The sequence below is a fragment of the Porites lutea genome, chromosome 5, assembly GCF_958299795.1.
Source record: "Porites lutea chromosome 5, jaPorLute2.1, whole genome shotgun sequence".
Classification (NCBI taxonomy): Eukaryota; Metazoa; Cnidaria; class Anthozoa; order Scleractinia; family Poritidae; genus Porites; species Porites lutea.
This window is the reverse complement of record NC_133205.1, coordinates 16731273-16756207: the sequence shown is the minus strand read 5'-3', so window position 1 is coordinate 16756207 and position 24935 is coordinate 16731273. Positions and strand designations below refer to the sequence as shown.

The window sequence follows — 24935 nt, the reverse complement described above, 5'->3', positions numbered from 1 at the left end:
CGAGTGAAAAAACCTCATGCCCGAGAACTTTCTAGAAATTCACTGATACTTCGCTTTGACGTCATACTGCAACACGGTTGGCCAATCGAACAATGCCTCCTCCATATTAGGGTTTTCTTTGGCGGGAAAACGAAGAGGCCGTATTTTGATCTTTTTGTCCATTGGTTGATAAAACAAATAACGAAAACTTACCGAAACCATTGTTCAAGGTCATACGAAAATCACTCTCGCAACACTTTGCTTCAAAGTTTACCTAACCCTGCATAGCTAACAACTGTTAAGTTATGTTCACATTTGATGCCCGAGAACTAGCGCCCGAGTGGGTGACGGCACTGACAGAAAACACTAACTGACAGAAAACGCGAGCAAACAGGGACCCGCGCTAACTTTAGAGCCATGTTACAAGGTCTTGACCTCGTAGTCGGGCACCACATCGTGCTCGAATTCTGGCGTGGATACTTGATAAAAGGGTGTGTTCACATTAGTGCCCAGCGAGTACCGTATTCGGGCACCGTGCCAGGACACCAAATGTGAACATAACCCTTATCTCTGGAAGAAATGTGTCAGAATGTCTTTGCATGAATTTTTTTCTACCGTTTCTTTTCTCCAGCTACAAGGTTTTTGCACGAAAACGGAGTCCTTCTTCACTACAATGACCAGCTGCGCGGCTTGAACCATCTTTACTTCATCGATCCTTCTTGGGTGTGTGACCTGATCGCTACTCTTGTCACCATCCGAGAGAGAAATCCTTTCATTGTGGACGGCGTCATGAAGATGAAAGATCTGGAATTAGTGTTAAGAGATCCTAAGTTTCCCGAACAATTTATACCGCAGGTAATGTTTATCAGTCGACTTAAAGTGCGATCAATCTGTCATTGATCCCCCCCCATTCCCCCCTCCTATCTGCCCGTTCACCGGCGTGAGGGGACCAGGCGTACCACAAAATTATAAAATATAATAATAATCTAGGTTCTTGTTTCTTCGTTACTGAATCCAATGACTGTTAAAGGTCATAGATCTACACAAAGATGTTCGGCATGTTAATGAACTTTCTGCCTAAAACCTGCGGACTAAGCATGCGTCGATGGATAGCATTCTTACCAAAATGACCTTAAAAACTTTTTTCAATGTCCTGAAACATCAGATTTACAACTCTGCAAAACTTCCTTAAAAAGGTTAATACATAGTTTATTGATTAGCAGAAGCGTTTATAAACAGAGCGCAGCAGAGAAGACTTCGTAAAATCCGAACTGCGAACTTTCTCGAAAACATCTCTTGAAGATCCATTCCCCGTGGTCCTCCGGGATTCAATGCTTGTTTGAATAATTGTTGGGCCCTTCATGTTTTCGCGAGGAGAATTGGGGCTAAAATTCAAGCCGTGTTTTACACTCCTTAAGCACATTAATAGACCTTTCGACGGTTTTTCAACTTTTGACATGGACAAGTTAGGGAAAATCCGTCAACTCCACCGGAAAGAGCGCCTTTGCCAAGTTTGAGCGTGATTTGCTGAAAACTAACAAAGATATAGCTCTAATCTCGTACCCAGATCTCTTGTTGACGAAGCTGAAGGAGAGATCTGGTACCGTGATTGCCTGTCAGGAATGTAACAGGCGATGAAAGAGCGCATGCTAGAAAATATATAGATTGAGCCAGGGTTAAAGCGTAGCTCTAGTCATTAATTTATAATTTAAATCAAACAATAAACTTGTAATCCACAAATCGGTGAACTGGGGAGATCCATATGACGTTTAAGGGTGGGGCTGGGTGACTTAAAAGAAAAAATAATTTGCAAAAAGTGCAAAAATGAAGCAACATCTAAAATCTTACATCGGGTTAATAGTCTCATTTGTACACCTAATAAATAGAGATCACCTTTGGCCACAGTAGATTAGGCGTTGAAAACAAATCCCCCTCGGCTTCGTCAATATTATAAGAGATCTGGATACGAGATTTATACAGTTCCTCAAAGTCGCGAAATTTTACACCGACGTTTGTGTGCCCCTCGCCATACAAACGTCTGTAAATTTTCGCGTTTTTCCGGAGCTATATCTTCGCTTGCTTAGGAGGTATCACTTTCAAATTTGGCAATTGTACTAATTTTACGGTGCGAGCAATTCCCATACTAGGCCTATGTCAGGGGCGTGTTCACGGACCAGAGACAATTTAGGACATTTTTCCCCGCGAAAATAGAATCTCCACCATGTCTATGAGCGCAAAAAGGAAAACTAAACGTTGTTAAAAGGCAAAACATATATTTTTTCAGGTCTGTAGGTTTTGCTGACTGGTTTGTGGAATTTAAAAGATATTTAAGATTCGCGCCAAAACAGTTCTAAAAATAAACTGGTCGGTGAAAAGGCCTTGATACTAGCGCATGGAAGTTGCTCGCTCCTAGTTATGGGCTCCTGTTTTAAGGCGCCCTTTCTATTGGCGACGGATGTTCCCTAACTTGTCCTTGTCCAAAGTTGAAGAAACCGTGCCAGGTTCTATTCCCTTAATGCTGTACGAACTATTAATTGTGATTGTAAATTATCTTGCAGTACCTTCAACTTATGGAACGTTTTGAGATCGCTCTGTCCTTGGACGATGAACAGCTTTTAATTCCTTCTATGCTGCCAAAGGAAAAACCTGGAATGCAACTTCACCAACTTCAGAAGCTCATTAGAAGAAGGGCCAACGCAAAGGTATGCAAGTTCACAGCAATATGAATTTTCTTGCATCTTTGCACAGTTAGGACGCGTTGGCACAGTAGTCAAGTCCTTTCACTTCAGTTCTAGGGTTCCCTTCTTTTCGTGACTGTGTCATGACATTTTTATCCCTTACAATAAAAGAAACTGCCTCAAGTTATCCAAATTCTTAGATCTTAATCCGTCACCGAGATTAATACGCATATCAGATATTGTTTAAGGGTAGTATTTTGATTTATAGAGTGGCGTCTTGTTTTTGTCTTTGATACTGAAGTTTATTGAAGTCCATAGAAGTCACAACTTCAGTTCAATTCAAACATACATGTACATACAAACATTTTCTGCTCGCACATACCTTGGCTTATCGAGGCAGAGGAAAACATGAAGTATTTTGCTAGGAAGAAGTTAACAAAATGAAAGGAAAAGGGAGATAGATCTATGTAAATGACACAAGAAGATGAACTCAAGTTATTATAACAGCAAGATGAACTGGCAGTAACTTTAGCTGCTGTTACGGGTACCCTGTTTTCCGTTGTTAGTAAATGTATGGGGCGCGGGTGAGGACAAGGCTTTGCCAGCGGGAGAAAAAGATTAAGGGTACTGAATGAAAAACGGATTATTATAAAATTAAAGAAAAGGTATGTAGCTCAACAAAGAGTATATATGAAATGTATAAAAAATGAAATGGAAAGAAGGAACTATTTTAGTTGTGGGCAACGAGAGGAGCCTGCAATCCTAATCTCCAGGTTGTTATGACGCATACGTCACATGAATGTTTGGACTTCCACTAAGAATGAATGGAACGCACAGAACGCAATTTGATCATGCGCGTTTGGACTTTCTATCACTCGTAACCTGATCACGCGTGTTAACTATCTGTCACGTGAAACTTACGCTAAGCACAACGATGGAGCAAAAGCGTTTTAACCTTCGATCGTCGTCGCCCGCACTCCGTAACGTTTGGTTATGACTAGTCTTAAAAATACTACGAATGTTCATATGGAAGAGGGAAAGATCAGTCTCAATACTACAAATAAATTTCGGCGACTTTGTTGTTGTTGTTGTTCGGCTAAAAGGTTGTTCAAGCTATCTTCCGTATAGTGGGATATCCCTTGGATAGATTATCAACCTTTCCCGTAGGGGTGGGGGTGGGGGGAGAGAGTTGGGGTAGTAAAATTCCAAGGTGCTCTGTGTCATAAGACGCCGGGATAATCTCCGGCCAAATGAAAAACAGTCTTGCGCGGCTCATGATGCGTTTTTTTCGTCTTTGTACAGAGTGAGGCAAAGAATGATCGCGACTGTTCAAGCACCCATCCAACCGACGGCAAAGAAATCACCACCGTGCGCAGGAACTACCAAATGGCCTACACCCCGAGCGGCTTCTGGAGCCGGCTGATCACCAGGCTGATAGTTTCAGTGCAAAGATGGCGGACAATTGAGCAAATAAAGGAAGAGAGCTATTCTTTGGTTTACTGGCGAGAAGGAATTGGAGTTGTGTACGAAGGAGGTTATTTCCAAGTGGAGTCATATCAGGAGTTGGTAGGTTGCGTGATGATTTTGTGTTTCTCGTGTTGTGTGACCCTGTTTGGTGGGTATAAGCTCTTAGGGCAACGATTTCTGGGGTCGACTTTGGAAGTCAGTCCTATTCTAGAGCCAAACGATTGTAAACTGAAGGATACAAAACTGAAACAATTTTATCAGAAGTCAAAGCTTGTTCTTTATCTAATGATGATCAAACAAAGGTGATTATGAAATCTTTACTTTGGATAACTATCTTTTTTAGATAACATTAGTTACTTCTGCCTCGTACCGAAGCGCTTCTTGGGAGTATTTCGGCGTCAAAGCAAGAAGGATCATGGGACAGGCGCAGCCGAAAAACCCAAGAAGAACCTGAGCACTCTGTCCTCCGCAGAAGCCTTTTTGTGTCGCAAGGAGGCTGGGGAGAGGGAAAAAAGAAAGCGCGCGGGGAACAACCGGATCGTCCCCAGCGCGCTTATTGTTATTAGTGAGTTTGCGCAACAGGTCGTCTCGAAGAAGAGGACGGCAAGATGCTTGTGTGTGATAAACTTGACAGGGCTATTACCTGCGTGTTTCGTCGTGATATTCACTGAACATTAATGTTTTCTGGTCTTTATCAAAAAGATCTGTCTAAAGATAAGTGGAGTTTGGCAAAAATTTATTTCAAACAAACTTATTGTCACGCTTGTCACACAAGGTTCGCCGTCTTCTTTCTTCTCCCGTCCTGTTGCGTTAAGTTCGCAAAAAAAAAAAAAACGGGAATACTTAATTGTCTGTTCGTTTATTTGCTTTTACTTTTTAGATCCCCATCAATCAGGGAAATAAGGTGGCATTTCAGGAAATCAGCGGTATAGCCATCACTGTTTGGTCGGAGCAAAATGACTTTGCTGCAATTGGATTCATTGTCGACCAAATTGATGCTCTGATAACCGAATGGTATCCAGGTGAATATGAAAGTCGAAATTCTCCTTTCTTGTCCGTATACAGTTCTCTTGTAAGTAAGCGGGAAAAGACCCTAACCTTCCTCACCTAAGCGTGTCCAAGTTCAAATTTTGACGAAAGAGAAGTCCCAAACTTCATTTTTCCAAATACTGAAACAGTTATAGTGCCATGCGAAAATACTGGCAAAAATGTTTCAACTGAGTGTACTCATCACTACGTTGTCGTAATAAACACGACCACATTAACGCACTGCTCTCTAGCTTTCGTTTGCATGTCCACAGTGTACGATTTGATCAAGGATAAAACGTTAGAAGCATTCACAATGTACTGCATAATTGGCTACCTTAAGTATGAGATCGAGTCGGTGTTGTACCTTGCAAATTTGAGGAGGTGATCCCACCTCTTAGTAGGTCAAAGTTTGCTTTGGATTCGATGTCATAGAAATGTTTGAGGTTTTTTAGAAAAAAGGCTTCTGTCTTGATATGTTCCAATTCTCGCGAGGAAAATTATTTCAAAGCCATTAACACAAACAATTGCTCGATGGTTTTTAACGATTTAAGGTACGGTCTTGCTATACAAAACGGCTTTTTTATTCCTTTTGTTAACTTAGGTCTAGACGAGACAGACATGTACGGATTGCCGTTGGTTCGGCGCTTAATCCCATGTCCACTCTGCAACGAGTTGATGATGTCACATCGCCCGTCAATGAAGCGTTCCGTTTCCATGGAGTTTCCTGCCTCTTTTCACCCCTTGCATCCTCCGCGGCCACACAATTTCACGCTTCCGACATGCGCAGCAACGGCTCTTACTTTCTCCACAATAAACTGTCCCTACCACCCTGACAGAGTGGTGTCGCTTCAATACCTTATTCCTGATTTGATGATGGCAGATCTACCGCGCCATTTCCTGGTTGATCACAGCCAGTTCAAGTTTGAAGCGCTCGAATCACAGAGGATCGGAAGTGGGGGCTCGGGAGAGGTTTATCGTGGCTTCTACCGGAACGAAGCTGTGGCCGTTAAAACGTTCCACTCTACGAAGCTTACAGGGTAATTAAGTAATAGATACTAAATCACATGAAAAGCCTTACTGACCAGCGGACGTTATGGTTAAAAGGTAAATTGTTTGGGTGGGGTGGGGTGGGGTAGAGAGGGGACGAGTAGGCGGGGGAAGGAATTTGTCTTTTGGTTGATTAACTACCAATACCGCCAATACCGAATTAATTTTTGGTTAATCACAACTATGAGAAGCAATCACTAGTATGATAGGCAATTAGTAGCTCTGATTTTAGACAAAATTGGACTGCACTCGTTTCTGTTGCAGTTACAATGAAGGCTAAGACAGAAACAGTCAATGAGGTGTCGTTAAAATTGAAAAACAAAAACAAAAAAAACTCTGAAGTTTACAAAGCAGTAATCCTAAAGGAAAGCGACTTTGTAAGGGTACTAACCCAATTACTGGTAACCGAATAGCTTACATTGAAGACCACAAATAGAGGAAGAAACAAATGATCGAAAGAAACATAACAAGAAAAAAAACCCAACTGGCTAGAGGCAAACCAGTTAGTTGGCTATTTACAAGCATGGTCGAGAAGACCCGGGACTACCGACTATAAATCCAGCCAGTGGTTAGGGCGGGGCTTTGGCTTGCAAGTTAATCGCTGCAATCGCCCTGGACCAGTCAAATATGTTATTTGGAATTTCAGTTCTTCTCTCTTTCATTGCTCCGAATCGAAAACTTGGTACCTCACTACTATACAGGAGTTAAAACAAAGGCATTCAAACTCGTTATGTCAGTCGGAAACGTTTCATCAAGCGAAATATCGCACTTCTGGTTGCTATTTAAGACGTCTGGGGAGTCAAAACTCGCTAATCTTATTTATGAACCGTTTACAGCCTTTCATTCACCAGCTTTGGCTAACTTCAGCGAGTAACCAAAAACAGAAGCTATAGATATTCGGTATTTACCGCGAGCGTTCGCCAAGTATACAAATACAAATTTTTCATACCGGTTTCCCTAAATTCCCTTTAAGACTTAGTTAAGAGAATTTGAAAAGATCAAAGCATTTTTCCCGTTGTTGATCATTTTAGTAATTCTCATAACCTTCTCTCTTAATAAAATAGCGACACTGATTGGAGAAAATTAATATTGGTCACTCTTTGGACCTGAGGAGAACCTGTGGATATTCTTTCTCGTTTTCTTTGGTGCCTAGGTCGCCTCATGATAGTGGTCTTGGAGACACTAGGTCCAGAACTGTAGGAGGCGCTGGCTATCGCAGACCTCACCGAAGCGAGAGTTCGAGCTTGCGCAGATCAGATTTCCGTGCGACTTCGTTTGAAGATGATATGGAGGAGGAACTGGAGAAGACCAAGGTTGTTAAAGCATTCTGGGATTTACGACAAGAGGTAAAATCAATCTAGTTTTAGTATTTCTCAGTTGGCAGTTGGCAGAGCAAATTTGCTGTAGGTTTGGGTTTATACGGTTATCCGAGTGCTTCATCCTCCAACGGTTGAAAAGGAGATCAAAGCAAGCGTTATTTTGCACATTTTGAAATCCACGGGATTCTGCTTATGTTTAGCATGAAAGCGGAAAGTACTACACAATAACCAGCTAATACGCGCAGACACATGTTACGCATGTAGAAAAATGCCCAAGCGTATGGCGTACCCAAAAAAACCCGCGATGTAGTGATTTGACTATCGCTCCTTGCCAGAGTAAAGAGGGAAAATCTTCCCAATTTCGCAAAGTCGATTTGAAATGCTTTAATTCCATTTTCAAACTCGTATTCAGTTGGTAGCTATTATCTATTCATTTTTAATCGTAGCAATTTTAGTAATCTTAGTTCTTATAATTGATAGTGACATGCATTTGTTTATTATTGTAGTTGTGAATTGATGATGCATCTAGTCGTTGTGTTTTCTTTTTTAAAAAATTCTCTATATTTTTCAAGCAAATGTTATGTTGGTATAAACGCATCTTGAATGGGCTTGTCAGCTCATTAGACGAAAGGTAGATAGGTAAATGATTTCTTGTATGATTGATTCATTGAACAGAATATTTTATTGACGTTTCGTTTGTGAGGACTCCTTGTGATCGTGCATTTTATCATTATGTAATCATAAACTTTTCTTGCAACCATTGGCATTATATTGCATGTGGGTGAGGTCAACAGAAGCCTTACTGGTGTTCTCTTGTCTTCCTCGCCATCCCGTTTTCGTTACTTTGTATACCATTGTTCTTTCGTTTGTTTTGTTGTAGTTGATGTTTTTTCTCCCCGTATTTAAGGGCTTTTCATTCAAGGAGCGTCTAGGCTAAAATCATGGGTAGTTACTATGGCAACTCATATGTACTGTTGCAACTAGCCGCACTTGCAACCACTCGGCCCAGAAAACAGAGCTTAAGGTTGCCATGGTAACTAATGGCACTTCAACTGTAACTTGGCACTCGTACTTTACAGTTCATTCATTGGTCTGCTGTGTTTACCCCCCGATTTCAAGACTATGAGAAAATCGCTCCAGTATATCAATGTTTTTGTTTTGACTCTTTGAATTGAATATTTGGCTAGGTTGCTGTCCTTTGCCGTTTAAGCCACCCATGTGTTGTCCGACTTCTCGGTATTTCCTTGCACCCATTGTGTTTTGTGTTGGAGCTCGCACCCTATGGCAGCCTAGCTGCTGTACTTGAAGAGCTTTCTACGAAGCGCGAGGAGAGAGAGCAGAGCCAGGAGACCTGTGTTGCTAAGTCTCGCGAGCCTATACTCGGGCGCGAGCTGTCTTACAAAATCGCTTTCCAGGTAAATTTATAAGCTATTCCCGTTAAGACTTACAGTAAAACCCCGCGTATAAGAACCTGGATTTTTTAATTTAGCCTTAACAGGTTCTTATATTAATGGTACTTAAAGCAAATTTAGACTACGAAGGTTCTTAAAATAGGTTCTTATATTTTCATATGAATTTTATTTAAGTATATTACAAATATCATCTCATAATACAATATAAATCATTTTCTACCATAATGCCTAAAGGCAGTGCAGTGCAGGTATGTCCTTAACAAAACATAACAAACAAACTCATAGTCAGTTCTCTGAAATGCCATTTCAAAGTTGATACACTTTTGCAGCAACTTCACTAATACGAACCTAACTAAAATTTTAGCCTTAACAGGTTCTTATGTGGAGGGGGCTTAAAATGAAAATTTTAGCCTAAAAGGTTCTTAAAACCCAGGTTCTTATAGGCGGGGTTTTACTGTAATTCATTCCGTGTCTTGTATTCTCCTGACTTGTTTTCTTTCCTGTCGCCCCATGTAAAAGGGAATCCAAGACAGTCTTGAACTGTGGATTCCACGTCGTGGATTCCGGATCCTAATAACGGGATTCCGGATTCTATTTTGACTTGTATTCCGGATTCCAAAGCCCAAGATTCACGATTCTACAAACAAAACTTTCCGGATTCGGGTGTCCGGATTCCCTTACGTTGTGTGATTCCAGGGACCCGATTCCCGAAAGTCTTAATAACTTTTCGTGACTGAAATCAAATATTCAAACCTAAAGAATAAAAGCGCGAATCCTGGATAACAAACCAGTCCGTTTTGTATTGTTAACTGATAGTTTTATCAATCATTTGCAAAACTATTGAACCCCGATCTTGAACATAAACAGCAACAGCTTTTCGGGCCCTTTAAGTATTGGGACTTTTGAGAAACAAGCTTCTGAACCGGATTCGTGAAAAAATCCTTACCAAAGATATGTCTTCAATATTGTGGTCATAATAAGTCAAAGAATACTTAGGTGGATATCTCGACCGCTGTTGTGTTAAGTAATAATTGGAAGGGAACGAAGAGGTAAGTTTTTAAAGAAACTGTGGTGCATGTTTTTTCATCTGCTGTTGAAGAAGGGCTAGCCCTTGTGTGAAAGATGCTACTAGTTTCCCTTGTGAGCTCTTATTTCCATTTTTTTTTTCTGCCAGGTCGCCAGCGCCATTTGGTATCTTCACGATTGTGACATCATTTACCGAGATCTTAAAGCCGACAATGTGTTAGTATGGTCTTTGGACGAGACCAGTCTGCTTAACGTCAAGCTCTCCGACTACGGGATATCGTGTTTCGCTACGCCCCAAGGAGTTGCAGGAGAGGAAGGAACGCCGGGGTATCAAGCACCCGAAATTCGGACCGGGGTAGGATATGACGAAAAGGTAATTGGCTCGAAGTAGCACATTTTTATTGGAGTCTTATTGTAGCTAAGCTCCCTCGAGGTTTTACCTCCTCTGGAGTCATTTCTGGGCGACGGGAGAGGCGAAGAGAGGGGAGGAACGTGTGCTGAAACCCAAAGTATGTCTGCATAGGAGGCCACCTGCCTCCCAATACGTGAAAGTTGGGCGCTATCCATTACAGAGTGGCGGCTAAATCCTTGTGTGTCGTTGTTACGGGCAGGCGTCGTTCCTTGACCATTACGAGCGTGCTTTTCCGACCATCCTCCATGTTCACCGTATTAAACTAGTTTGTCATCATAAGGAAATTTTGCAGGGCGTTTTCTCTAATGTCCAACCAAAACCACACATATGTACGGTACAAAATTAAAGAACTAGTCCTCACAAGGGCATTTGGGGGCTCCTGCCCATTAAGAACAGGTGACGAGAAATAAGGGGAGGGAAAGAGGGAAAAGGTCGTCTTTCGGGCTTGCGATAGATTATCGACGATCATATACTCTGACTAGGACAGGCGGGCTTAGTGTTTTTTACTGGGCTGCCTATGGCATTCCCAGTCATAAATCCTGTTTCGGTGTTAATTATTAACCCAATAAGCCAGAGGGCGTTGCGTGTTTCCATAAAGCATTTTTCCCATCTTTGCAGCTTCTGTTTGGTTTCAGTAGTTGACGCCAATACTCAAACAATTTTTTGGAAGTAGCACCAAACTAGCCAGAAAGATAACAACAACAGTAACTGTTTTATCCAGTCATAAATACGCACAGTGAAGTAGATACAATCTGCCAGCTTCGATATTAAAACCCGTAAGTAGCATATCATCCAAACACATGGCGTTTGTTTTTGTTCTAGGTGGACATTTTCTCCTTTGCAGTCTTCGTTTATGAGCTTCTCAGTGGCTGCCGGCCTTTCCGTGAATATCGCAATGTAGTAGATATAAAGAAGGCGATAAGACGTGGAGTAAGACCATCAATGGAAAAAAGTACCTTAGATACACAGTTACCACGACTGGAAGGCATCATGAGGTAAGATTTGATTTACTTAAATACACTTCAAGTACGAAAACAGTAAATTCTAGTGTCTAGTCTAATATAGCTTTCGACTATATCGCACAGTCTTCGTCAACAAAAAAAACCCTCATTGTTGTCACGTGAATTAGTCACGCCGCCCCTATCTCTATTTATATAGGGTTCGTACGCTGGCGTCTGATATGGGTGGCTTTGAGACTAACATAATTATTTTTTTCTTTTTTCAAGTTTAATTACCAAGGTCGAGTATGAGCATTTATGGAATTAATAATTATTATAAGTACTTTTTACGAGCACTACAATAGCCTGTTCGGCCTGACGTTTAGATAGTAGCGCTCTCCGGGGCGCTCTGGCGGTGAGGCGGGAAAAGGAGCGCCCCGGAGAGCTTGCTCGCAGGCTATTTAGATAGTAAAGAGAGGCGGGAAATAGAGAGCGGAGCGAAAATTCTAAGAGTAACAAAGAAAATTCTAAGAATAACAAAGAAAGTGGGGAAGAGAGGAGGAAACGCTTTGAGATTTCTACGGCATTCCTTCGAGTTCCACACAGTCAGCCCTGTAATTCGACTTCAGGTCATTACTGATTGTTGTCTCTCTATTGTCAATCAACGGCTTTCTTTTTCTCAATCCCTCCATTTCTCCTTTGTCGGTTCTTTTCCTCCTTTCTCATTTTGGCGCCGTCCCCATGATGTGAACTCTTAGAACAGGCTAGCCGTGAAGCGGTCTTAACTACCCACTCACATCCAGGACCTCCCCCCTTCCCCGCACCCTACCTAAAAAACAAAGAACGAAGTCAAGAAAGATTGTTAGCAATAAATTCATTTGTGAAGTGATAAAAACAGATACGTTCAAGGCTACATTTGAATGACCACACAAAAACACACCGCAGACGAAAGCAAATTGATCCCTCGATGGAATTAAACCCCACAATATCCAGGGCCAGGCGCCTTTGCTACTGGACTACGGCGTTTCACGCTGTATGGTAATGGCCATTCACTGTTTCAAAAATCACACGATTTTCTTTTAAATATCGTGTCACCTATGAACCAGTTTGGAAGCTACATTCTTCTAGGATTAGCAATGTTCAAAGTCTCTGTTATGATCGTAGTGTTCGAATTATCCCGCCCGATGATGACTTTTGTAGTCTTAGGCTACCTACACACTACACCGGACAGCTTTTTGTACGGACACGAAGTATAGGCAGCAACGGCAAAGAACTCAATGGAACAAATTAAATCGTTCGCACACATCGAACAATCATCGAACATCGTGTCGGAGCAGTTGGCCGAGAGGGTTTGGTAAACTAGATCCCAGTCCTCACTCCTGGATATTTACTTCCGTCTCAGTGGATTTCAGTCCTCGCTCCTACTTATTCACTTCCGCTACAGTCCGAATATCTGTTCACACTGCACTAAAGGTTGACACAGAACAGAACCTATTCAATATGTGACGCTCCACAGTCGAAATCAGCGCAGCGCAGCTTCGCTCAGTTACAGAGATCACGCCGAAATCACCGTTCTTGTGTGAGAACAGAAGCCCTATCCGGTATTGTTTTTTTGCCGGCGCAAAAGCCATCCGCCATAGTGTGAACATAGCTTTACTTTTGTTAAATAACAAACGTTGCATATTAACCATGTCGTTGCGGAATTTAGAACTGGTTTTCAATTTACAGATCTTGCTGGCATCAGTTACCAGAGAAGCGACCGCCAGCCAGCGAAATATTGCGGCAGATGGAAGAGCCAGCATTCCTTTGTCAGTGTCGTCTTGTTCCAGAAACCAACGAAGAACGACTGGAAAAAGTTACAGCCATTCATGGGCTGTCACAATCTGGACCAGGTAATAAGCCTAAACCTCCTTCACTTCTTTTGCTTCTGTAAGGGCCACCAATCATTTTTTTTTTTTACTGAAAAAAAATCCCAAATTTTTTTTGTGAAATATACATTAAAAAACAGCACTATACAAAAGTACTGCTGAAAAGGTTTAACTTGAATAGTCACTCCATAGGATTTCATCCTCAGACTCGAAAGTTAGAACTTTATACTAAATAAACAGTACCTTGTGAAAGTACTACTGAAGAGGTTCCATTTGAATGATCACACCATAGGATTTCATCCACAGACTTTAGAGTTGGAAATACTACTAAATAAGTTACACACTACATACTTAACAAGAAAGTAATAAGTACTCGTTAAATAGTCGTGAAAACCAGTCTTGTTGGCCCAGCGATAAGTTAATGCTAGGACCACCGTGATGATAATGCTAGGACCACCGTGATGATAACAAATCACTGTGAAATTGATAAAAAAATGTGGGGAAATTTGATATGCGTAGACATCATTTTAAAAAACAGAGATACCATACGGGGGGGGGGGGGGGGGGGGGCAGAAACAGTGTATCTTAGGATCCCCTATCACCCCCTCTGAACAGATGAACTTTTCAGTTCATCTTTTCCCTAAGTAATATCAATATACTGCAAATTATTGCATAGTATCGTAATTTTTTTATTTTTTTATGTTTTTTTTTTTTTTTTTTTTTGTTTATGTTTGTGTAAGTGTTGATAAAGATTGAAATAAAAAATTTAAAAAAAAATCTTTTCCCTTAAGTCTCACTATATGCAAGTGAACAACAGAGAGTGGTCAAATCCAGACTAATTAGAACGTAACAGTTTTGGAACTTAAAAACCTGTTCGCTTGCCTGATCTCACTGCTATCGTCGCTTTTAGTCCATGTCCTGTCTTACGCCTGCTATTTCTAATGGGTTTCTTTTTTTTAGGAAATCCCATGATTTCTTCGAGTACTGATGGCAACTCCGAAAATCCCTCTAGTTATGTGCTGTTATGGAGCCGTGAGCGTGATAAGCGCCATTACAGTATGGTGAACATTGAAACAGGAACATTCTTTTCAGAAGAGCAAAACTGCCCTGGCCATAGGGTCCTTTGTATGACAAAAGTTGAAAATCGAACCTGGCTTGGAACAGAGGTGAGGATAACATGTTGCTCCTTTTTACGGGCGAGCGAAGGAAAGCGCGAAGGGTGCTAGGAGCGCAAGACACGCGCCTCTCCTTCCCTCGTCGCGCGTATCTCGTGCTCTACGCCCTTACGTGGTCCATTCGCATGTCAAACGCGAGAATGTTTACTTCGTGTAATCTAGAGACGAGACTGCTTAATTGGAGATCGTAGCTAAGCTTTCCGGTCTTACAACAGACTGAGTGTAATGACGTTTACAGTAGCCTCACAGGCAAATCAAGCAGAGGGTCGAGCACTCCTCCACCCATTTTTGTCTCAAATTTTGTTTTATTTCTGACGTCTATTTCTGAGTCTTCCAGAGCTTTGATTTTTAGTGTGAAATTTCTGGAGTCAAATGCTCTAAGAGTTCTTTAATCAATAAATAGTATGTATATGGCCAGAAGCCTCGGCTGCCCCCTTTCTGGATCCACATTTGTCGAGGGCAGATATATCGCAAGAGACTCAGACATTATACTTTATATTTTTATATTGTTAGGTGTAGGTTTTCTGTTCATGGCCCCTCTAATGTTTCAACGTTAGATCATTTATCTTAGTAGAGTGTGTGTCAACTCTACTGGATTAGCCTACGTGGCAGCCGTCAAAAGGGGAAGGGAAGGGGGAATTAGCGCGCCCGAAATTCTCCCTCCCCCTTCCCTTTTAACGCTTGCCACGTAGGCTGGAATTGGACATTTGGTACTTACTAGAGAGCTTTAGATTCTGAGACGAGGACGACTACGAGTACGAGATTTTCCCAATACTAAGTAGTGCTCTTGCATGAGCCAACGCCATTTTGGCGGCAAAACGTGATAGCCGTCGTCATTCTACTACGAGTTTTAGCGAGAATATGGTAGTGGTGGGAACAGGTTATCAAATTTTAGAAGCTTAATCATTTTGCGACCGGGAAGGGCTAAACCTTGTCCAAAAAAAGTAACCGCACTAACTTTTCAGGCGAAAAATAGTACAATGAAGCGCTCCGGGTTGCATATTTTTCGAGTATACGCGAAAAAACTTTTAAGGTAAGTCTCGTACTCGTAGTTGTTTTCGTCCTCATATCTAAAGCTCTGTACTAACTCAATCACTAGGAAGAATTCTTTCCTTTACAGCTTGCCTTACTTCTCTGATCTTCCAACAATAAAGCAACGGGTATTTAGGCCCCGTTTCTTCATTTTTGGGAGACCAGAGACGACGAGGTTAGATACACTAAGGTAAACGTAAATTGCCTGGCAAGGTAAGTAGATAAAGGCACCCCTTTATCGACCTAACGAAACTACGGAACCGCTATAAAATATCACAAACAACCAATGTTATTTACGCCCATAGTGCACTGTACACATCCTTTCTGTATCGACCTATGGTCAGTGGCCAAGTGGAATAGCATAGGAGAGTTTTCTTAAAACGTAAAAACGTTATTTTAGTGAAGTAAAGTGAATGAAGTTAATTCGAACATGGGCGGATTTAGCAGGCGGCACCACCTTTTCTTTTGAATATTAGAATTATTATAATGTCTGTCTTCCAGAGACTTTAAAATTTCTTGACACAAATGCGCTCAGAGTTCTTTGCACACCGGAAGCCTCGATCCCCTCTTCATAAATCTTCTAGATCCGCCCCTGAGGTAGTCTGAAATGTCAGCGTCTCTTCGAGGACGGGGTGGGGAGAAGACACGGAGGACATTTCAGACTACCCCTGAGGAAACCTTTCACATAGAGAACTCCCAAGACAGAATTATAAGAAAGATAAAGAATGCTTTTGAGCACATGTTAATAGTGTATATCGATTTAGCCTGCGAAAACAGTCGTTTCTCCTCGCTCCTCGCCGCCAGGGACATGTAGCGCGGACGAACGTCTGCGACTCTTTGACAAAAATTCCATACTGATGACGTAAAATCTGTCCGGAATCCGGCTAAAAGCCCTGATTGGTCAAAAACAGTCATTATTTGTGGAATATATTCTTCTCTAAAAGAAGCATTTGAGTTTTGCTAGAGCTCGTTCGCAGAAACGTAAAATTGAACAAATTTGCATTCGAAACCCCATGACTATTTATTATGTAAACATTGATTTATTTCCGGCTGTTTTAGCAGGCTAATATCGGTTAAATATAGGAAGAGCGAACCCTTTGTCATATCACTTCAGTTTCATTTCAAGTTTATGTTGACAAATGAGGTCACAAATGATTTAACACTGACACTCGGAGATGCCTTATTTCTTTGCTTATCTCGATGGCAGTTTAATGCTAAGTAAACACGTAAGTTTTTCACCTTTTATCCACAACTTTGATAACTTCCTCTTCTCTGGAAGCCTCTTTCGAGCTAAACTGGGCTTTATGACAAACACAAATGCTCAGAGACTGGGAAGAGGGGGGTGGCGGTTGACAAGAAGGCACGTAGTAAATACTGGGTAGAGGACTTTCTCCCTTCCCCCGTTATTCCCTACTCACACACTCCCATTTTCCGTCTCCGGGAGGGACTGGAACTAGCAGGATTAAAAAATGTCTATTAGTACTTTGGTTTCAAGAACATAATTATAACTGAACAGTATCATTATCATTTACGTCAGGAGCCGATCGGCTCCTGTTTACGTGCGTTTATTGCTTTCTATTTCATCTGGTATTTCCCAGTAAATTTAACGTATCTCCTAGATTCCATGTATCAATAACAAAAACCATAATTGTAATGTATTGCCGTGCTATAATTCTTTCGATCAAGATTAATCTAGACTACCCTGGGTACCAGAGGTTATTTCTTGCTTGCGGTGAGTTACTTCGGGGGCCGACACATCTTCGACCAAAGGCCGAAGCCACGAACGACGAAGTATCGCGGGCCACTATAAAGACGTAACCGAAACCGAAAACTGCGCATGAAAAGTCTTTGGCACCCAGGGTAAATCTAACCCCAGAGATTCTTGATGTAAGCCCTATGGCTGAAAGATCATATGACAGCGTAGTTATTGTTTGTCTCCATAGGGGTGCACAGTAGAGGTGTTCGGACGACGGTCCTGGCGTTTGGCCTCAACACTATGGTCCTACACTACTAAGGCCCCTGTCTTAGAGCTACTGACTGAATGTGCCCCTTCTGAGTCCGCTTCTTTTGACATGTTTCAACCACAGGTAAATAAGGGTATTTTTGTATAAAGCGGGCTAGTTGTATGAATCATGAGGCAATCCGAGCTTGGTTCGTTATGACCATGTTGTCATTTCTTCATACTCGCATAACGACTTGATTACATGCTTACCCTAAACTGCCGCTTGTAAGCCCTGAGCAGGGTTCGTACAAAGTCTTGAATTCTTGAAAAAGTCTTGAAATTTGCTCAGCAATTTGCCAGACCTGGAAAAACTCTGGAAAATAGAGATAAAATATTGAAAAATGGTAAAAAGTCTTGAGTGTTTTTTAAAGCTACAAGTGCTTTATAGTTGACAATTTTTTTGTTTTGGTCAAATCTTACTCTATCTTGCCCGTATGTTTGCAGCGTATCATGAAAAAAGCTTTGTTCCTGCGTTTTTTAAGGTTTCTATTTATCACCTATTTGATAACCTTCAGTCTGGAAAAATGAAATTATTGTTTGGACAAAGCCTGGAAAAAAGGCTTGAATTTTGGATTCAAACAGGAATCTGGGCGTAGGACTGTGAGGGAGGAGAGGGCTAATAAATAGCCTGCGAAAGCAGCCGTTTCTTCTCGCTATTCGCCGCCGGGGACTTTTCGCGAAACGTCCCCAACGGCAAGGAGCTAGGACAAACGGATGTTTTCGCAGGCTTGCTATTAAGAGGTGGGGCTTTTAAGTGACGGTTCACAGTATGCCGCAAGTGTGAGCCACAACACGTCAGTTTTTGAAACTAGCTCTGCTAACTCTCGCGAGAGCTCACCTTTTGGCAGATAAGCTTTGTTTATCGTTCATCTCACGGCAGTGACTCTTACATTGATCGCTGTGTGTCAATCGGTTGTTGCTGCTCTGGTCTCTAGTACTTGCAGTAAATAATTGGTGCTTTTCGATTCAAATTAATGGTTGGTGAACATTGATCCTCATGTTGTTATCTTAAGTGTTAGTCTGTGAAAGGTTTGAAACCAGGAGTCATTTCATAAGTAGGTTGAGTTTGATCATCCGGGTGAACGTAGTCCTGAATAGGACTCCTGTTGACAGTGACTGACGTTTCGACAACCTGTGCGGTAGTCATCTTCAGAGTCAAAGTGAGTTGTATCGCGTCAGTTGATGGTTTTTTACTCTGGTTATTGACCCTATTGGTCAATTAAGTCGCGATATTATTGGTCGTCTGTCAGTTAGGCCGTGATGGTATTGGCTATGAAGACTTGCAATGTCATAGGTGCATTTTGATCCGCATATTGTCACAGTTAAACAGTCGTGTACTGTTAGCCAAATTGTCGGTTGTCCAGTCATTCTCTCGTGTTTAGTTACAGGATAGTTGACTCTCATTTTGCCTAAAACGTCAAGAGAACGTTTTTGTGCGTTGTGGGCTTTGGAACGCGTCCTGTTTCAACTGTGGTAATTTCGCTGGGGCCAAGAGGTGATAAAGAAAGAGAGCCGATTTCCATAGTCCAGGGCTCGACGTTGCGACCCCTGGGGTCGCCAATGCGACTTGATTTTTTTTGGTGGCGACTAACTTTTCACGCCTGGTCGCCAGGCTGGCCCCCATGATATTTGTGACCTTCTCTGATAAAACGTACACTAACGATATTCCGTTAAACGGTTAGACCGTTAGCTATCCGTTAGTCATCAGTTAGACAGATCAATGAAAATCGCTAGAGGCGTTTGGCAATTCAGTCTTTAGGCTAGCAACTCATCCGTATCCGTTAGATCGTTAGTTGTATCTGTCGATCTTCTACTGAAATACACTGTTGAAGAAGTTCCAACGGGCAACGGAGACTGTCTTTTAGTGGGTCTGTAACACCATCGCTTTAGAAAAATTATTCTGTAAGAGCTTGTAACCGATGTTTTAAGGCTTCCTTTCGCACGATTTTTGCCCGTTTCAATGTCCGTTCGCATCGTACAGCATCGGTCGAAGAACTCACATACCTGCGGGCGGCGTCCACAATCTCTTAAGGTAATACTGAAGCGTAAATTTCCTCAAACAGTTATTCAAGCTTCAGGAAATGAAATACACTTGCAGTTAAACAAATTTTTTGTATTAGAAAAAAAACTCATTTGGGCTATGAAAGAACAAATCTGCAAACATTCGCTTTGCGTTCCATATTTGCATTGATGTTCAGAAATGAACATCGGTGAAATATGATCTATCTCGTTGCCTAGCACGTGATCGAAAGTCTCCTCCACAAAGAAGAAACAGATCGTCAATATTTTCGGGCAAAAGTTGATTTGGCGAGAAGTCTGTTCAAGAAGTCTGACTTCAACGATACTTTATTAAAAGTCAATAAAATGCAGCAAAGCTCTCACTTGGGTCGTCACGCAAGGCTTTGTCGCGAAGGGCTCAAATGTCAACATAAATTTGCAGAAAAAAGTAGTTTACAAGAAGCCCGAGATAGACGTTTGTTCTTTTATCAGACTAGTCTGCAATCGAGTCCGCAATCTAGATACATGTTCGACATAAGGGAATTATTTTTAATCGATGCGCTAAAATTTATTCCCGGACAAACAAGGGACCTGTTGAGAACTGCGATCGATTTGCCCGATTAATTTTGACGGAAGTCTTAAAAAAGACTTCCGTCGAATGGTGATTTTCTCTTACAAGTAAAGTTAAAGTCGAACGTTAGACGGACCAACCGTTAGCTGCTAAGAATCAACCGTTAGATCGTAAGAGCAATCCGTTAGAACAAATCGTTAGAGCGTTGGGACAAGCCGTTAGAGCGTTAGAAAAGCCGTTAGCTATCCGTTAGTTTAACGGTAACGGAATACATAAAAACGTAAAAATGAATTTTATAACAAGTGCCATTGTAGGGGTTATGTAGCCTGTTTTGTAGAAGGTAACTTATTGATGATTTTGTTGAGGTTAAAAAGACCTTAAGTATATTGTATGCTATTTTTTCTTGAAGATAATTTTTGGCGACTAGAATACTTGTCCTGGCGACCAAAAATGAAAACTTAGAGGCCAGCTGGCCCCAAGATTTTTTTCTGAAAGTCGAGCCCTGCATACATGTGCTTCTTCCAATGATTTCCCCAAACTAATTCCTCTTCAACTATGCCGACAATTTCTTAGAAAGTAGTTAAAGAAAGTTTTTTTGTATGTGTCATTACAAATGTCACTGTAGTATGGTAGAAGGTGGTATACCTTTTGGGTCGATTTCTGCCGCTCTTTCGGTCCTCCCCGAGAAGAGTGTGTTCGGGAGAGGAACGCGGGCTCATTTCCCGAACAGCGGCTGGTAAGCGAGCCCAGTATACCTTAAATGATCAATTCACTACTTTCACATAGACCATAATGCACCTTGTTTACCTTCCAAAATTTTACATAACCATTGTTTCCAATTTCTCCTGGGTATTACAGTCGTCCCAAGAGAAATCCAAGACAATGCTTATGCAAAATTTTGGGGGGTAAACAAGGTGCATTATGGTCTATGTGAAAATGGTGAATAATAAATAATAATAATAATAATAATTTATAATAAGTAATGGTAACAGGACTGAGTGGAGTCCAATTCGGTCTGTAATCATACGAGTGATTAACAAAATCGAACGACCGCGTAGCGGGAGTCCGATTTGTTTAATCACGAGTATGATTACAGACCGAATTGGACGACACGAAGTTCTGTTACCAATTAATCATAACTTTAACAAAATTTGTGATATATAGGGCTCTTTTTAAATCAAAACACAAGAAATTCCAAGATTTTTTCGCTAGCTATGAAAAAAAAGCCATTTAAGCGCGCGCGTGATGGCGCGTACTGTCCAATTACTTAGGCATGACGCGTACTGTCCTATTAAACTGTCCTATTAAGGCTGAAATCAGGGCAGTTGAGAACCAATCAGATTTGAGAATTTTGTTATAGTTATGATTATAATAATAATAATGAGTCTTTATTTCATCGAAAGATAAAACTACATATCTTATGTTACAATAATACGGAAGATAAAAAACTATGATAAAAATATCTACATACATACATATATTAAAAAAGTATGTCATTAAAATAAATGGAGCTTAAAAATTAACCTATTTACAAAGGAGCTCATAAAACGCTGTGTATTAATTTTCGGGCGTGCACAGCCTTTTGTTCTAAGATTATGTACATAAGTCTTCTGGACAGGAATGATATCTTTCAGGGGGTGGCAGGGGGTGAATAGCAGAGCTCAGCTGAAAAATCTCAAATTTTGTCCTTTATTCGACTGTACCCGACGCTTTGTACAACATGTAGCCAGCCGTTACTGTATCACCTATGTATATCGCTTGATATTTCTTCCAGGGAGGCAAAAGCGTTAAAAATGTGTACGCGTCTCTTGCCAATGGTACTCTAGTGGTGTTTTCTAAGAAAAGCAGCAGCGAACGAAGATGTTCTCACAATGACGTGACGCTTGGATTGAAGGAAGACGACGAGATTGTCGCAAAAGAGAGTGACAAGTGGTCCAATATTCAGGTTTATGACTTATTTGTTTTTATTCAATTTTGAATTAAAGAGAGTGTAATTAGAGAAACAGTTTTTTTGTTTGTTTGTTTGTTTGTTTTTTGTTGTTGTTTGTTTGTGGTTGTTTTTTTTTGGTTAAGACTGCGCTAAAAAATACCTTTTAGATTATGAGGTTATGCATGTAAGGGCTTTTTAATGATAATAGGCCCTCAAACAATGGGCGAGACTTTAGAGGACTGTCAAGGTGATGGGCTACTTAGGTCGAAAAATAACATGCCGGTTACAATCGATTTTGCCTTTTAAGTCCCTTGAGCTCTCCAAGATAAACACCAACAAAGACCAACAAAACACTATGTGATATTGTCTGTGGTTTTTCGTGTGTTGTCGCACCCGCTGTCCCCTGCTTAGGTCGAGTGTTTGCAAGTTGAAGTTCCAGGCGTCCGCGATGTTTCATGTGATGCTGCACTTGCCTACGTTTTAGGCTGGATCACACCATACCGGATGGCTTTTGCGCCGGCGCGACAACTATACCGGATAGGACTTCTGTTCACACACAAGAACGGTGATTTTGGCGCGAACTCTGTAACGGAGCGCCTCGCCGATCTCGAAATTCAAGCTTCACTTATATCTGAGCAGGGCTCGAAACTGCGACTAACACGGTCGCCAATGCGACTAACGTTTTCTCCTTTTCTCCTGTTCGCCACTTTGGCGACCAGATTTTTCTGTGATTTAGATTTAGATTAATAGAGTTTAGTTAAAACAACATTTCATCTTATCTTGCTTTGCTTTCGTCATAAAAAATGTTTCAAATCGCATAAACAAAGCCAGTTTACCTCGAAATTTATACCAACTTCTGTCCGCGATATTTTCAAGCAATCAAATGTGATGAATTGCACCATACTATGAGCTGCGTCATTTACCTTATACAAACTGGCGACTATATTTCTCCAGTTGGTCGAGGATTTTTTAATTTCGAGCCCTGAATTCTGATAAGTTCTGTATCAACCTTTGGTGCAGTGTGAACAGGTATTTGGACCGTAGCGGAAGTGAATAAATAGGAGCGAGGCTGGAAACCACTGAGACGGAAGTAAATTTTTAGGAATGAGGATTGGAATTCTCGTCACCAAACCCTCTCAGGCAACCGCTTTAGCTTGATTTTCGATGTGTCTGAACGACTTATTCTAGTTCCGTGCCGTTGCTGCTCATACTATAACGAATAGCTTTCCGTGTCGGAACGAAAACGATATCCGGTATAGCGTAAATATAGCCTTAATTTTGCAAGCTTCAATCGGCGACAAAATTGTTGAGACATTGTACTCAAATAGGGTCTAACTGTCCATGGACGAAAAGAAGGTGAAAAATGTGAAATCTGGTAAAAAGAAATTGTATACGAATTTGATCGCTAAGCAAAAAGAGACAGGTAATCTTGAATATCTTTCAAATAGTTTTTAAATAGTTATGAATATTATAACTTGTTTTAGATAGTTAATAGTTCAAATTTCTACATAAGACTCTAGATAGTTTTCTAAATACTATTTTTGCTTGTTTTTAAATTCCGTCCATTAATGTTAAGAAACGGTCCAGATAAGAACGATAGCGCTGAACGGCAACGAACATGTTGGAATGCAAAAAAGGTGCTAACTTCTTTATTGTCTGTATTTACTTCTGACTGGCTTAAACAGCAAAAGTTAACAAAACTTCATAAAGCAGTACATATATTCATCCTTACTTTCCAACCATCTTCCATATAACAAAATCTGGTCTTAGTTTGAATAACAAAGAAATCCTATGTAGGGAACATGTAAAATTGTAAACTTTTCTTGGCTGTTGTTTTCAACTCTTGTGATTGGTCAAAATCTTTTAACACAAAAAAACACCCTTTCAAAGTGGAGTGTAAATGCATTTTATTGCGTAAACGGCCTTCATATAGGTTAATGCATTCTCTGTGTAAAAATGAGAACATTCCTATGTGGGGAAAGCACCGTTGCCGCATAACAAAAGAAATTGCTATCCACCTTACCCGGATCATTACATAATTTTTATTTTTTTATAGTGATAGTGTAAAATTATTTTAACACTAATTTTGTTTTTATGTTTTATAGAGGGGCACAAATTTATCAGTTTTTTTCATAACTGTCACGTGTTTACCCTCATTAAATAAAGGTGTTACCTTACTCAGAAACTCATAAGGGGTTGAAACGTGTAACTCTCATATGTTTGCTCTGTCCGATGCTCGTGATTATTCATTTTCGAAAGTACCATATTTGGAACGAGAAGAAGAGATAACTGAGCAATCAAACTTCGTAAACAACGTGACGTAATTTTACTTCAGGTTCCCGCGCCCGCTTAAAAAAATGGCCGGCAAACGGGGGAAAAACTCCCGAAAGCCGAGAAAACTTTCAAAGGTTGAAACCAGGAATCGTATCCAAACAGTGAGCAGGAATATATTATTGCCTTACCACCCGGGCCAAACGTAACATTATGAAAGCCATTGACATCCTCGCAACTTCTTGAAGTTGTCACTTCAAAAAACGATGCCTCGTTGACCCCCTGCATGCACAGTAAACTTATACTGCAAATAGGTTTTTAAAATTCTTATATTAAAAGTCTAGAGTAATTATATTAAATTCTTATATTAAAAGTCTAAATTCATTAGCTGCGTATCGAAAAGCGTCCAAAACCTGAACCTGACATCTTCGCAAAAAGAGATGCGTGTAATGAATGTGAGAAGCATTTATTCAGCTTGGATGTAGAAGTCACGATCGTGGTTTGAGCGAAATTTTATGAATAAACAAACTCAAAACAATAGACAGAGAAGCCGTTTCTTGAAAATTTTTATTCAAAATCCAAAAAGTTAATCCTTTAAAGCAATTCGGAAAACACTATCTGGATCGTGGATCCGTATCGGCTGAGCATATGGCAAAATTCAACACAAAATCCATCTCAAATCGGGGCACATTTTGTAATTTTTCTTTAGCGCCGAAGAGAAAACTTTGTAAAACGTCTATGAAACATTTAAAAATACATAAATTCCCTTTCAAAAACGTAA

At 40.8% G+C, this 24935-nt stretch overlaps 1 protein-coding gene across 4 annotated transcripts in view; it reads left to right on the top strand.

Annotated features, from left to right (window-relative positions):
• Positions 1-24935, top strand: part of LOC140939235 (leucine-rich repeat serine/threonine-protein kinase 1-like) — a 45517-nt gene that overhangs the window by 16223 nt on the left and 4359 nt on the right. For all 4 annotated transcript variants that reach the window (XM_073388810.1, XM_073388811.1, XM_073388812.1 and 1 more), the window contains 13 exons: positions 611-834; positions 2538-2681; positions 3960-4223; positions 5005-5146; positions 5755-6190; positions 7354-7546; positions 8707-8934; positions 10106-10330; positions 11192-11364; positions 13036-13199; positions 14136-14341; positions 17326-17469; positions 21728-21898. In XM_073388810.1, coding sequence (XP_073244911.1) covers positions 611-834; positions 2538-2681; positions 3960-4223; positions 5005-5146; positions 5755-6190; positions 7354-7546; positions 8707-8934; positions 10106-10330; positions 11192-11364; positions 13036-13199; positions 14136-14341; positions 17326-17469; positions 21728-21898 — 2714 coding nt within the window. The remainder of the gene's footprint in view (positions 1-610; positions 835-2537; positions 2682-3959; positions 4224-5004; positions 5147-5754; positions 6191-7353; positions 7547-8706; positions 8935-10105; positions 10331-11191; positions 11365-13035; positions 13200-14135; positions 14342-17325; positions 17470-21727; positions 21899-24935) is intronic.